General features: G+C 43.3%; 1 protein-coding gene across 2 annotated transcripts in view; it reads right to left on the bottom strand.

Moving 5' to 3' along the window:
- The window catches only part of CACNA2D3 (calcium voltage-gated channel auxiliary subunit alpha2delta 3), an 800,023-nt gene that overhangs the window by 210,408 nt on the left and 575,549 nt on the right, over positions 1–14,066 (bottom strand). For both annotated transcript variants that reach the window (XR_014251113.1, XM_082414438.1), the window contains one exon: positions 5,663–5,737. Coding sequence is in view for 1 of the 2 variants with exons in the window: in XM_082414438.1 (XP_082270564.1) it covers positions 5,663–5,737 (75 nt within the window). In the remaining variant the exon portion in view is untranslated. The remainder of the gene's footprint in view (positions 1–5,662; positions 5,738–14,066) is intronic.

Here is a 14,066-nt window from a genome sequence, read left to right as displayed (position 1 = left end):
ATATATGCCAGCTTTCAAAGATTACTATGAAAAAAATGGCCAATAGCTCATTAATAATTTTTATATTGATTGTAAGTTGAAATAATGTGATTTGGGATATACTGGGTTAAATAAAATATAGCCTTAAACTTAATTTCACCTATTTCCTTTTTAGATGTAGCTACTAGAAAATGTTAACTTACACAGGCAGCTCATGTTTGTGGCTTGCATTACATTCTTCCTGGACAGCGCTCGTCTAGACAGATTCTCACTATAATCGCCTGATGATGACCCTGTTATTCATCCATGTGGCTGCAAAGACCAGGCTTCTCGGTCACTCCATCCTCCAGCCACTCTGCCTCCCATTTCTTGAAGAACCAACCAACGCAGCACAGTGAATTTAGCACATCCAAACTGATCTGGGGGCTCCTGGTTCTGGCTCTTTCTAGTCATTTTACCACCTTATCACTTGGTGTCTCACCTTGTTTGTAACATGGGGATATGCACTGCCTCATGGAGAACCCCAGCTCCTCAGCCTGGCACCCCCAGTTGTCTACAATCTGACTTCAGGCTGCCTTCTAGACCCACCTTCCACCCAGGCCTGCCGTCATGCACACCCCTCCCTTGAGCCTCTGGGCCTTTCTACTACTCCAGCATCCTAGGCTTGCTATTAAACTAGTTAATGATTAAAAGCCTTAAGAACTTAAAACACTTTGAACAGTGTCTGCCACACAAAAAGGAATCAACGAATGTGAAAAATATGACTAAGACCAACAACAACAATAACAAATACAAAATGCATCTTCCCTAGTTGTGTCTATGGTTACTCTTACACCCTACATATAAAATCGCATCCATTCTATTTGATTTTGAGTTCTCTGAGGTGGGGCACTTCTCTGCAACCACTCCAAGCAGCTTGCTCAGCCCTAGAACATGGTGGCCATCTAGCAAACGTTGAGGGAAGGAATGAAGATTTCTCTCCATCGTTCCCAACTTCCATCTCATCCACCACTACACCCAGTGGCCCATGTGACTGGCTAATTTTCATCCAGAATAGAAACCCTTCAGCATCCTTCCTCATCTTCTGGGCTTGAAGATACAGAGCAAACAGCTTTTGGCAAATGTCAACGTGGGTTTCGTGGAAGTGAGTCCTAGATTTTGCCTGCCCCAGGCTCCTCTGTGGAGGCTTGCCTGTGCTGTGGCTGCTGGAAGGGAGCCTTCTTTGTGTTCTCTTGGTGGTTTGACTAGGCCCACATTCCAGGCCTCCTTGGGAAAGGCAATCAACTCAGATGTCCCTTTCTTCTAAAACCGAGGGGCACATGGATTACCAAAATCTCAAAGAAAATAAGATCATGGCAAAGGTGGTCCCTTCCTAGTCTTATCTCCCTCAATGCTCTGTAGGGCAAAAGAAAAAGAGATATTAGGGGCTCCACATTTTAAGAAAAATCCATAAAGCTCTCAGAGACATGGGAAGAATAAAGTGCAAGAAGAATCAATTTAGACAGTAACTCTAAGTAACTATGCTTTGAAATAGTCTTAACCTGAATGTTAAAGAGGGGCAGAGAACAAGAAAAAACTTCCAGATGTTTAATAACTACTAAAAAAGCGTTCCTCAAGGTCTGACTTGAATCCTTTTTGCTGTGCTACTGTCCTATTCCCCACCCGTGATATGGCCCCCAGCCCACGTTAAGATAGCTCCATCAGCCCCCAGTCTAACACACGGGACCCAGCACACCGGGAACCGGGTTAATGTTTGTTGAATCAACATCAGTTAGTCTACCAGAAGTCACAAGCAGGTGGCAAGGACAGAGTGGCTGAGAAACACTTGGACAAAGACTACAGAGAGCCCACGTATCAACAGAAAAGTCTTACTTGAGCAGCTTTGCCAATTAAACCAAAGCCAGTCTGCTGAGTAAGGCTCCTACATCTGAGCTGTTTTTGGAGATACTTCATGATTCACACCCAAATCATACAAGATGAAAGAAAATACTGGATAAAATCAAGCCAAATATTAAGTTTGGGGGGAAAATTTTATTGGACAAATAAGAAAAATATTGGTATTGTGCTTCATGAAACCCACTTCTTTCCTCTGCCTGCAGGGGTAGAAACAATCTCAGTGGCAGATGGAGAGGGAACAGGAGTTATTTTAAGTGAGTCTGCTCCATCCTCTGCACTGGCCACAACCTCCCACTCGCACCCACCGTGCTAAGCTAGCAGCCTTGGCCAGAACCGAGGGGAGCAACCATTTGTAACAAGGATTCGATTATATGGCTGGGCTTGGAGAAGGCCAATCAGGTTGGAGTGAGGATTCCCTGCCCGAGCTGGCCAAGGAAGCTGCTGGCGGCTGGCTCTCCCCAGCCGTGCGTGAGGGTCTGACCCGGTGCATTTACATCTGGTGCAGACACCGGGTTTCTGGGGGAAGCACGCCAATTACATTATCCCGAAGGACCCAAAGTAAGAGAAAAGCGAACAGTGGCTTTGGAGGATCCCTTCATCCATTCCCCTCCTGAGTTCCTCCTCTGTGCTGAGTGGCTGGTGGTGAGGGAGAAGGAGGGATGAAGCGTTCTGCTTCTGTTGCTCACATGAACAAGACAGAGAGAAACAAACCACTTGTATGTGCCAGAGCTGGGGTTATTCCCCCCATGTGGATTGATTCTTAACTGTCATTCTTCAGTTACTGCAGCTGCTAGTATATCCTTATTGCTACTCTGAAAACAAACAGACAACAATAGCAACAACAACAAAACCCTTCAGTTTCCTCACGTAGTAGGGCTCACACAGAACATCCCAGTGTAGCTACTGTCTGCTTGTCTTCTAGCTCAGAGTTGGCCCAGAAAATTGAGGGTGTGTGTGTATGTGTGTGTGTGTGTGAGAGAGAGAGAGACAGACAGATACAGAGAGATAGAGGGAGGGGGAGAGACAGCAGGCATAAACAGGCTTAGCTGAGGTTGCACAGACTAAGTTGATACCAGGTTCAAAGTAGAACTGCATGCAGACTGCATGATTCCAAGGACTCTGTATCTATTCACTTGTTTGTGTGTGTATACAATCCCTCACCAATGTTTATCATAATAATCTGAACCAACTGAATAATAAAAAGTGTTCTTTAAAACCACCCCCACCCCCAAGCATCCACCACCACCATGTCCTCCCAACCCTTACAGCAGCCAGGCATAGTTCAATAAAATCAATAAAACACAAACAGGGTGCCGTATAACCGCCACTGTCCGCAAAATGTCCTGGGGCCTGTTTTGTCACACAAGGCTCTTTACTTGCATTATCCCATTTACACTGACAACCAGTAATATTATATACATTGGTTATGGCAAGATTACAAGAGAAAATGATGCTCAGAGAGGCTGTGTGACTTGCCCAAAGTCACACAGCTGGGATATGGTAGGACCAGGAATCAAGGACAACTTGTGTACTGCTGAAGTGGAATTCCTTCCACTTCACCGCTGTCTTTTTCCCAGTAAGAAAATGCAAAACTCAAGGCAGGGTCAACACTCACTACTGATCACATTCATATGGGTTAGTTCATGTAATCCTCAATGGTGGGCATCACGCCAAACCTCTTCTAAATATGTCAGGGCCTCAGGGTCACAGACTGATAGATGGGATAGATGGCTCACTGACCTGGCCACTCCTTATGTTCTTATCATGGATCAATTGCAAAATACTTCATCTGGTTTGGGCTTGGGTTCTCACAAGTGAGATGTGCAGCATTTGCTTGGGTCACCCCATTTATGGGAATTTGACCCTAGCTACCATTTCCAGTGAAATCATTCAGTGCAATGTTTCAACAGTGAGAAGAACAGAAATGACTTGTATTTGTGAGTATTTGCACTGTCAGGAGATGATCAGTGTTGACTGGTTGGCCTGTTTTTATAAGAGCCTTTTGGCTGCCCTCTCAGTGGCCACAGCTCTGGAAAGTGCATGAGATGGATTATTTGCAAACAGACCATTTGCTGCATGACCAGGAGATATAAAAGACCAGAAAGACTTCGTGAGTTGACTGTGCAGATGGGAGCTGCTCATTTCCATTGCTATAGAGAAAGGAAAGGTACCTTGGTGACTTCTGACATCTGGTTCCATTTTGTTCCTTCTTTAAAAGCTGATACATAGAAAGTTAATTCATTCACTAGCGGAAGATCCAGGTTTGATTGTTTCATTTACTCTGATCCACTCCAACTTGGAATAAATAAGCACTAGGAGCCCATACTCAGCCACACCAAATACATAACTCCTACCACCCACCAACAGGCAACCCCAACTGGAAGGCTTAGAAATGGGTAATGCGTTAAGCTTTTTAAACTTAAATATGTTTTTAGACTTAAATATCCTTAAAAAGTTAGTAGCTTTTTCAATCAGACTTTTCAATGATTCTGAGTTACGTTTGGAATTAGCTAACCAGTTAACTCAACCCTTTTTTGATAAAAAGATTGTTGAAGTCAGGTATTACCTTAAGTCCCATCCTGAAGCATGCATATGGGATCCACATGATGTGGCCATGACTCCATTAATACCAGGGCAATTAGACCAAAGTTGGATGATGATGGAGCTAAAACATGGACTTTTTCTAAACAATGATTCAAGCGAGAACCAAACTGGTCCCCACGATGTTTCACCAATAAACATTTGCATAGCAGGCACTGCTGCTATTTTCTAATTTTGATGAAAGGGAAAAAGACATGTGGGGTGGATGTGCGTGCGTGCGTGCGTGTGTGTGTGTATAGCTATAGGAAATGAACTACACTTTCTTAACATTCAAAAGCAGAGTTTACTATATTACTCTTTATACTTTTATATCTTCTTTAAAATTAGCTAACCACAGACCGAAAGGGATGTCCTTTTTTCAACACATTATAACTAGTCCAGGGATGGCAAACATGTGGTGCACTCACTGCCTGTGCCCCTCCAGAGTCCACAGTGGACCAGGGCCTCCTATCTGACAAGCCTGGCTGCCCTTCAGAATCCTCCTCAACACAGTGCTCCAGGCAGCCTCTCCCCAGGGATCAGAATGGACCGTGATATTCTGGGCTGTCCTGGATTTGACCTAACCCCACTCACTTCAGAGAGAGTGAAAACGATGCTGAAAGAAAATGGTTTACACGTCAGCTCACCAAACTATGCTACTGGATACAGCTTAGGCAGGACAAGGAGAAAATCTCAACTGTTTCAATTAAACACAAAAGGTACTGTTGAATACCTTCAAGGCAGCAGGCACTAGGCTTGGGTAATGTATTTTGGGGGCAAATCCCATCAGAATAAATTTCCAGGGATCTTGGATCTAATCTGTTGTATCAAATGTAACTTTCAATAAGTTGGTCTCAGACTGAAGTGTTAGAGACCATTTGCTATATAAAGGAATCTATTATGATAGGTTTCAAGCTGTCCAGAGTTTAAAATTTTTCCATATATTGGCAGATGTGAAATAAATATATAAGTACATATAGATATATATGGATTTATATACAAAATCATAATAGTAAATATATTTACCCTACATTATTTACATATTTTATGTCAAAATGCTAGTTATAAACTATTAAAACAACATTTTAGAGACGGTATTATGAATTGAGCGTTTCAAGTGAAAACTGCAAAGTGTAATTACTGTAGAACTGAAGAAAATCTTTTAAAATCATAAAGGGATAAACACAGAAATAAGTATGTCTCTTACCAGTGGTCTGAGTTCTGGATGCGTCAGGATATATCCATTATTTGTGATTGCAAAGGCATAGCCGTGAATCCCTAACTGTAAGAAGAAGTGAGAAAGAAACCTTCATTAGCTTGCTCCCTGGTGAATTCACAAAGCAGAAAGCAGCCCGACATTTAGTAATTTGCAGCTTAAACTTGGCATTCATAACCCTTATCAGTACAATATTTCATTAAAATGAATGCAAGGCGCTGATCCTTGACATTTGGTGGAAATGAAGACCTGTCACAGAATAAGCTCAGCAAATAGCACAATTTAAAATGTCACAGACCCACGCTGGCATCCAAAACCCTTACTCTGATTTATTTAAAACAAAAACAATTATAGTTTTTAAAAAGCAAGTGGCTAATGTTTCTGGAGACCCTATGTCCAAGTGAACAGAATTCTGTCAACCTGGGTGTCGTCTCTCTACCTGAGATAAGGCAAGAGGGGCCTCCCTCTGAGGCACATCTCGGCTCCCTACAATTCCACACCCCTAGGGGCCATCGCAAGCATGCACTCTCCTAGGCAGTCATTTTCCATAATTCTTCAAGGATAAAAGTGTCCCCACCAGCCTATATAGGAGCCTGCCAACCCTTTTTATATCCTTTCGTCTTTAAATTGTGAGGCTGCCAAGCTTTTCCATGCATGCTTCCATCGACACAAAGCCTGGGTAATTTTCTATGCAGAGCCTCACTTAATTTATGTTTTCTGACTAAATGGGACTATGGGAAATAGTTTGAGAGCAATGAAATGTTTTACTAGCTTTAAAAAGTATGTAATCAAATTTAACACTGCACTTATTTAAATAATAATCCCAGCTTTTTGACAATATTTCTATTACACAGTTGACTGCACCCATTGGCTACAATAAATTTACCTACAAATCATTCATGTATTAAAATGGCCTCTGGCATAGAACCCATACTGATCTCTCTCTCTGAAGAAAGAAAATGTAACCCACTTTTGCCAGAGCAGTGAAAGGGGAGAAGAAAAAGAAATCCTCTGTTTTTTTCCAACGAGTTATTTCATAGTTCTGAGCCCTCACTGTTACTTTTCTTGGAAATTCTCTGCTGCTCACATTCTTGAATATGATACTATTAAATGATCCAGACAACAGAGTTTACAAACCAAGAATGACCCTGTCTGCTTGTTAGCTTAACGTCAAGGTGATGTGAAATTAACTTCAGAGAATTTAACACCAGAAATTAAAAGTTTTCCTTGCATTACATAAAGTAAATATGCACATGGTAGTCAAGGGCAACAGGCATTTTCTTCTGGAGTTACCTTGCAAAGCAAGTCTTAATAAGATTCTACTTGATTCTAATGATAAAAGTGTATTTCATTATGCTGTGAAAGATAAACCAGCTATCCTCTGAGATGTATATCGTCTCTTTCATCTTGTCTCTTGGAAAAAATATCAGACACAGTCAGCACTGCATTAATTACCTTTATTTATGTCCCAGTTTAATATGGACTGCAGGGGTCAAAAAAGACTCAGAGAGTTTGACTTTTTCCATTAAAGGTAAAAGTGGTTATTTGGTTGGAAATTCAAACAATGAGACCAAACAAATAATATTTTATAGTCAACTAATACATTCAGTGCCTTCTAATTTACATTCCTTCACTTCTTGGTTTGCTTGTAGGAAGTAATACTCAAAAGAAGGTAAAACTCCATGCATATGCCCCCCTAATGCCCTCTACTTTTCTTGTGTCAAAATGATAATAATCAATTATTTGTGAGGTTGACTATAAGTAATCAAGGCATCGGTCAAGGCCTTTAATTATTTAATGCCTGTCTCCCTGCCAGAATATAAGTTCTGTGACAGCCAAGGTCATACCATGTGGTTATGGAGGGGTGGCTGGGATGGAGGGAAGAGGGGTAGAGAAAGGAGAAAGCAGAAAAGGAGGAAGGAGGGAAACAAAAGAAACTGAATTGAGTGCAGATCCTACAAAGCTATCCTAAACTCTCCACTTCCTCCCTGGGATGCAGAGACTGAGCTGACCTTCCGACACAATGTCCTCTACTCACTGTTCAACTGCCATCTCTACTTCCTTGTTGCTCACTCATGCCCGACCCTACTAGAGTCTGCCTCTGCTGTGACCCCTCGCCTACCAAGATGCCACCAGAACTCCTTTCTTTACAGTTGCCAGTGGCCTCCTAACTGCCAAACTCCATAGAAAGCTCTCTCTCTTCCTGGTTGTATTAGCCGACTGCCCCCTCCTCCTTGACACTCTCTAGTCCCTCAGCTGCCAGGACCCACACTCCCGGGTCTCCTCCCTTTCACAGGACACTCATCCTCCACCCACCATGGAAGCATTCATTTTCCCTACGTTTCTGTCCCCAGTGTCCCTTGTCTGCTTTAGCTCTCTCTCCCCCAACACGATTCATTAACCACCTGGATGCTGTTGATCTCCAGATCTGTGCTCCGGCCTTGGCCTCTCCCCTCAGCGGCAGATCCCAGTATCCAAGTGTGTGTCGGCCATCCCTGCCTGGACATCCCACGGGCGCCCCAGACTCACCCAGTCCAGCATGGTGGCTCTTTCCCTTAGCGCTGCTCTTCCTGCTCTCTCTCAGTTGGTGGCACCACCAACCACCCAGACTCCCAAGCTGCAAACTCCTTTTTCTGTTTCATCCCCAACTTCTTGACCTAAGTAATTACTAATTTTTCCTCCAGAAATCACTCAGATTCAACTCTGCTTCCCCACCCTACCATTCATGTAGATTTAATATAACAGATTGCCATAATGGTCCTACCTGCTCTTCCTGCCTCAAAGCTTGGCCCCAACAAAGTCATCCTTCAGATTAATCAAAGTCAAAGGTAACTCTGACTCTGTTGCTCCCCTTTGTAAAACCCACTAAAGACCTCTTTCATGTATAAGATAAAATCCATGGGCCCAGCCATCAAGTCTCCCTGGGGTCTGGCCCCTACCTAGTTACCCAGCACTGCCTTCTTTCACTCATTGCCTCTCAAGGGCACATGACAGCGACACCACCACCCCTGCAGTTGTTTTCTCCCACTCAGACTTTTACTCACACAGTGTGAGCTGCCCAGAGCACTGCTCCTTCCCACCTCCCCTGAGCTAATTCTCACCCATGCTATGAGCTCAGCCTCAGGATCTTCTCCTATAAAAGGTCTCTCCTGTTGCACCGTCCTTTCCATACCATGTCTCCATAAAACCCTGAGAATTTTTTCCATTATTACCTTCACCCTAATACATGAAAATGCTACACTTACTTTTCTGCCTGCTTCTCAACCCTAGCTGGTTGTCTTTCTTTCCTCTGCCTTGTTCTAGATAAGGCAGCACCTCCCCCATAAGAATGGGCTCTTTGTGGGGAAGGAATCATCTCACTCATTTCTGACTTCTCCAGTCTCTAGCATAATGTCTAACACATGACAGGTGCTCCAGTTAAGGTTTGCATGTATTTAAGACATTCACTACTTTACCCAAATATTACCTAGTTCATCTTTAAAGTTTGAGCTAAAGTAAATATTGAACATGAGCTGAAAAGTAGAAGCTGATTTGCTATCGGAGGTACATAGTCAGTCCTCCTCAAGCCTGTACCTGAGAAAGTCTTCTGACATTCAGAAACTATCTGGTTAACATCCTTCCCAGGAGAACAGTCTGAGAAAACAACATCAGAATGTTTTGTTGGTTGGTTGATGGCATATGGATATAACCTAATGTAGATGTAAGAACAGAAACTGAGCAAATCTCAAAACACATTCTGTGGATGAGTCTCTCAGAAACCTTAAACTTGTGTATGGCAATGTCCAACATTTGTTTTGGGTCCCAAATCAATATACAGATGAAATCTCTAATTTTTGTTTCATCTGAAATAGAACCAGTCTTCCTGTCCATTCTAATGTGCAGTCCCGTGGAGTAATAAGAGAACAGATGGGACACAAGGCCTTCCAGCACTTGGGGCTGCCAAAGGGGCCCTCGTCCTGAATCATACTCTTCTGGAGGCCAGGAGCCTCAAGATCCAACAGCCCGGGGAAGGAGGTGCTTCCCTTCCAAGTGCAGAGACTTTGGGCTAATGAAGTGAACCCAATTATAAAATGGCTCATTACATTAACAGGGGCTGTGGTGTCCGGAAATTATTGCTGGGATGTCTGGAATTCTTAATAAAAAGTACAGGAAGTCCGATTGCTTGTGGGAAAATCTATGAAGCTAAGGGAAAAAAAAGAATTCTATCTTCTGGGAAAACCCCAAGAGCAGACTCGTCTTTACAAGGTGTTAATCAAGAGAAAAAGGTGTAATTTGCACTCTGCTCCCTGGAGCTCTCCTCTCCTAGATGAGAGAGCCATGTTCAACCATGGCTCACTCTGCCTGCCATGCACACCTTTTTCCCAAGGCTCTTGGGGGAACCAGAGGAAGGATAACTTAGATTAAGGTATGTCATAGCTGGGTCTCTCGTTCCCAGACCTTAGGAAAAGCCTAAAACAGAAGTGCCTGTATTTCAGACACTGCTGGTTAATTTTCTGTAGCTGATCTTCCTCTATCCCCTTATTATACTTTGTTTCATTTATCTTTTACTAGCTGAGTTATACTGAGAAAGTTATTTCACATATCCTCATCTAAAAACGGGGCCAAGTGGTACCCACTTCATGGGAGTGTAATAAGGATTCAGTGGGAATAGTGGATATAAAGCACTTTTACCATACCAAACACACAGTAAAAAGTTCAATGAATGCTTTATTGTATTATTTTAGCTACTAATATTATTTTTAATATTTTAACTATTATTTAAACTATTACTATTATTGTCCTTTACTGTTCCTAATGGCTCTAGGGTAATAAAGGCTAAAAGTTTGGATTGCTAGTTGTGAGACTTGGTGAGATATTTAAACCTTCTGAGCCTCTGTTTCTTTAGCCAAGGGTAATAGCAGTGTCTACCTATTATTAAGTGCGATATGCTATAAAGAGCTTAGTACATTGCCTAGTAGAGGAAGCTTTGAGAAACAGACTCACAGGGTAATTGTTATCAGTTCCTATATGTTCACACTTTCTTGATTTACTGGGCATATATTAAATAGTGGCCCTATATATGGGCTTCTACATCTTCTTATATGGTGCAAGAGGATTAAGAGTGGTAAGGAAGGTGGGATGCCCTTTCTTAAACAGTAAGCCAGCAATTCTGGGCACCTAAGTCTGGGGATTTCAATAAAAGTAAAGTCCACTATCTTTAGGGGCCTCAAATACCTCCCTAATCCCCTGAGTTTCCATCTCGGGCAGCTATACTGTTTCCAACATGTGCTTATGTGAGTTTGGATCAACCAGATGTCCTATCATGCTCTGGAAACTTAACTTCAACTGTAAAAGCCTTGTTGTTGAATGAACCTGGTTGTCAGGGCTCCAGGGTGACAGTAGGAAGACTTTTGTCATCTCAGTAAACCCAATCAGGAAAGTTCTTTTGTTAAGGAGGCCACCTTTTGTAAGCCTGATTTTAGATTAGAGTTCATTTCCTCTTATCATGAAGGTAGCTTTCTAATTTGATCACCTAAATGGAATTAGCATATGGGAAGAGACATGCCTTGCTTGTTTAAAGAAGTTTCCTCTTCTAGGAGTGGAGCATTGCTAAGGACCAGCTAGGAAGTGCTGGGAAGAACTTAACCTTCTGGGTTCTCTGAGAAGCCTGGGCCAACAGGTGAGGGTGCAGCATGGGCTTATGGAGGGTGGTGATGGCGCTGATGTCCAGGGCTAAGGGGAGCCCTAGGAGGCAGGGATACATACCCCAAGTCTGAACACTCCCCTATGGTCCTCACTCCTCAGCCCTCCATCATTTTCCCATGGCCTATTCTGCTTCCTTAGGAAAAACAGTGTAGAGCGAGATGATTTTAGGTGGCATACAGGGCCTGTGTTAAACTTTATAGCCAGAACCACTAGTAAGAGTCAGTCCTTTTAAAAATTTCTTCCATCCTTCTAATTATATCAAAAAAAAACTTTCCATTAGTATATCTTTAACATTTGCCTTTAATACTAACTTCAAAGAAAAAGAGAGAACAGACTTCAAGTTCAGAACCTTGGAATCAATCAATTATTTAATACTATTATTTTGTTTTTATAATTTTTTTTACAATTATCTTCTATAATGCAAATTGACACTGGTTTTTCTTTTTAGAAATGATGTGTTTCCTATCAAAATTTAGTTAAGTGAAGAAAGTTTCAGGCTGATTTACAAGTCAAGTATTAAGTAAATAATGGTGCAGAGAGTATATGAAGTAGTATGTGAATGGCTTAGATCTGCTCTAAGAATGTGGGTCTAGGCTCAAATCACACTCACCACTTCCTACTTATGTAGCCCTGAGCTCTGTGAACATAAGCCCTGCAAACCTGAGTTTCCTTATGAGTAGAATGGATACAACAGCACTGCACTTACCTGAGGAAGGTTTCACAACATGATGGGGGTAATGTTCTTTGCACAGCACCGAGTACTGGGCAAATGTTATCTGCTAATATTATACCTTGAGACATCCCATTTTGTACCACAAAATGGTGCTTTTTTAAATAGGTGTTTTCTGCACCTGTCACTTTGCATCCAGCCCTCTGAGGGGTGACCTGATCAATTTGGCTGCAGTCATCCATTTAGCTGACTTGCTTGGATAAGGGTTTCCTGTGATGCCTGGTGATCTGTTCTCTTGCTCTTACCCTGGCCCTCTGTCAAAAGGTGGACCTATCCTTGTAGTCAAACTTAAGAATCTTGCCTAACACACATGACCTTGTATCATAAGCCTTTCCCCGTGTCTTTCAAAATTCTGGGAAAACCCCATTTTCAAAGGTGGCTGAGGATCCCAGCATGTGGCTGCCTAGCCCACTGTTCAGCTAACCCATCGTTCTGTTGGGCATTCTGGGTTAGCAAAGGACCAGTGGATGTGAAGCCACAGGTGTCAGAATCTGGGGTAGGAAAGGTGTCAACAGCTCTCTGCAAGCAGTATCCCCTGTGGAAGAGGGCTGCAGGTACCAGGGGCTGGGGGTCAAACCTGTCCTCTTGACTAGTGTGTTACCATTGCTCCTGACTGATGACAGTGGTCAATGCTTCACACAAGTCTACAAGCAGGTTCTATTGTTATCACCATTGGACAGAGAGGAACTAAGGATTTGAGAGAGTTGTCCATACCCAGCTCCTCAGTGATGGAGCTGAACTCCACATGTATCTGCTTCCAGAGCACTAACCACTGCCTCTTCCTGCCAAGGCCCAGGAAGAAGGGCCTCTCACAACTGTGGTGAGGCAGGCTCAGCACATCAGGGAATGAGGTGGAAAGGGAGGGGGCCCTTCCAGTTAGCCAAGAATCTCAGATTCCCAGCCCAAAGGAGCTTGCCTCCCTCCAGATGGGAACAAAAAGAACCCTCGTCAGTCTGTGAGTGGGCCAGAGATGGAGATGGGCGAGCTGGTCTGCTTCGTGTTGGGGGAAGAGGGGACAGGTATGGTTTCAACCCTTGTGCAGTCAGGGGAACCATGTCAGTCCATGAACTCCTCCTAGGACAAGGAGCAGGGGCTGCTTTCTGCCCCCCTGCACTCCCATGCATGCATACACAGAGACGACTCTTGGGCAGTTCCATAGCACTGGGATAGGGCTTAAGGCGACCTTCCTCTTCTCACCTCTTGATTTGCTTTTCTGGGGAGCCCCCACTAGGGAACAGGTGAGAGTTTTCTGCATGGGGTTCAAGGACTCTCTGGGCCATCTTTTTAAAAGGAAAACCTGGTCATGTTACTCCCCTGGCTAACCTATGTATCAGAAAAATATAATGACCATATCTCAATTTACGACTTCACATGTGGCTGTTCAGGCTGAGGTTAGAAGAGATAATTAAGAAAAAGTGCCAGTCAAATGAAATTTAAAAAGATCTGTTCAGTAATTGTGCAGGTGGCACAAAGAAAAGACAATGTGTTACGATGGTGGGAAGCAAAAGGCTGAAGCTGGGACAACACTGCTCTAAAGGTAGTGGAGTGTGAACTTGACTTGGATGGAAACCAGGCTCCTGGCATGTCCATTGCTCTAATTTCGTTAAGGTGCTTATTTAACCATAGCAGCCAAAGAACATAAATACCAAGTAATATCATCCCTATGGACCACAAAATGGTTACTGCCACCATGTCCCCTTCATAGCAACTTGCCACCTCCTGCACCCAGCCTAGGTGGCAGTGCAGTCTGTCACTGTGTGTGCCTGCCTGCCCCAGACAGGGCAGATCCAATCCGCGGACCTCTGGGAAATCATGTGGAGCTTGGGATGCTTGTTCTCATGGAAAGACGTTGGGCTGCGGGTGGCACTGGGATGACCCATTAGAGCCCCTCTTTCCCCAAATGTGGAAGAACTAAATAAACCAAAGAGTAGTTCTGGGAACAGAGTGCTGGGAATATAGCCAGGTAAGGGGGAAAGCATG

Source organism: Balaenoptera physalus, assembly GCF_965194825.1.
Source record: "Balaenoptera physalus genome assembly, chromosome: 11".
Lineage (NCBI taxonomy): Eukaryota > Metazoa > Chordata > Mammalia > Artiodactyla > Balaenopteridae > Balaenoptera > Balaenoptera physalus.
The sequence above is the reverse complement of the archived record's forward strand: the minus strand, read 5'-3'. Positions and strand labels throughout refer to the sequence as shown.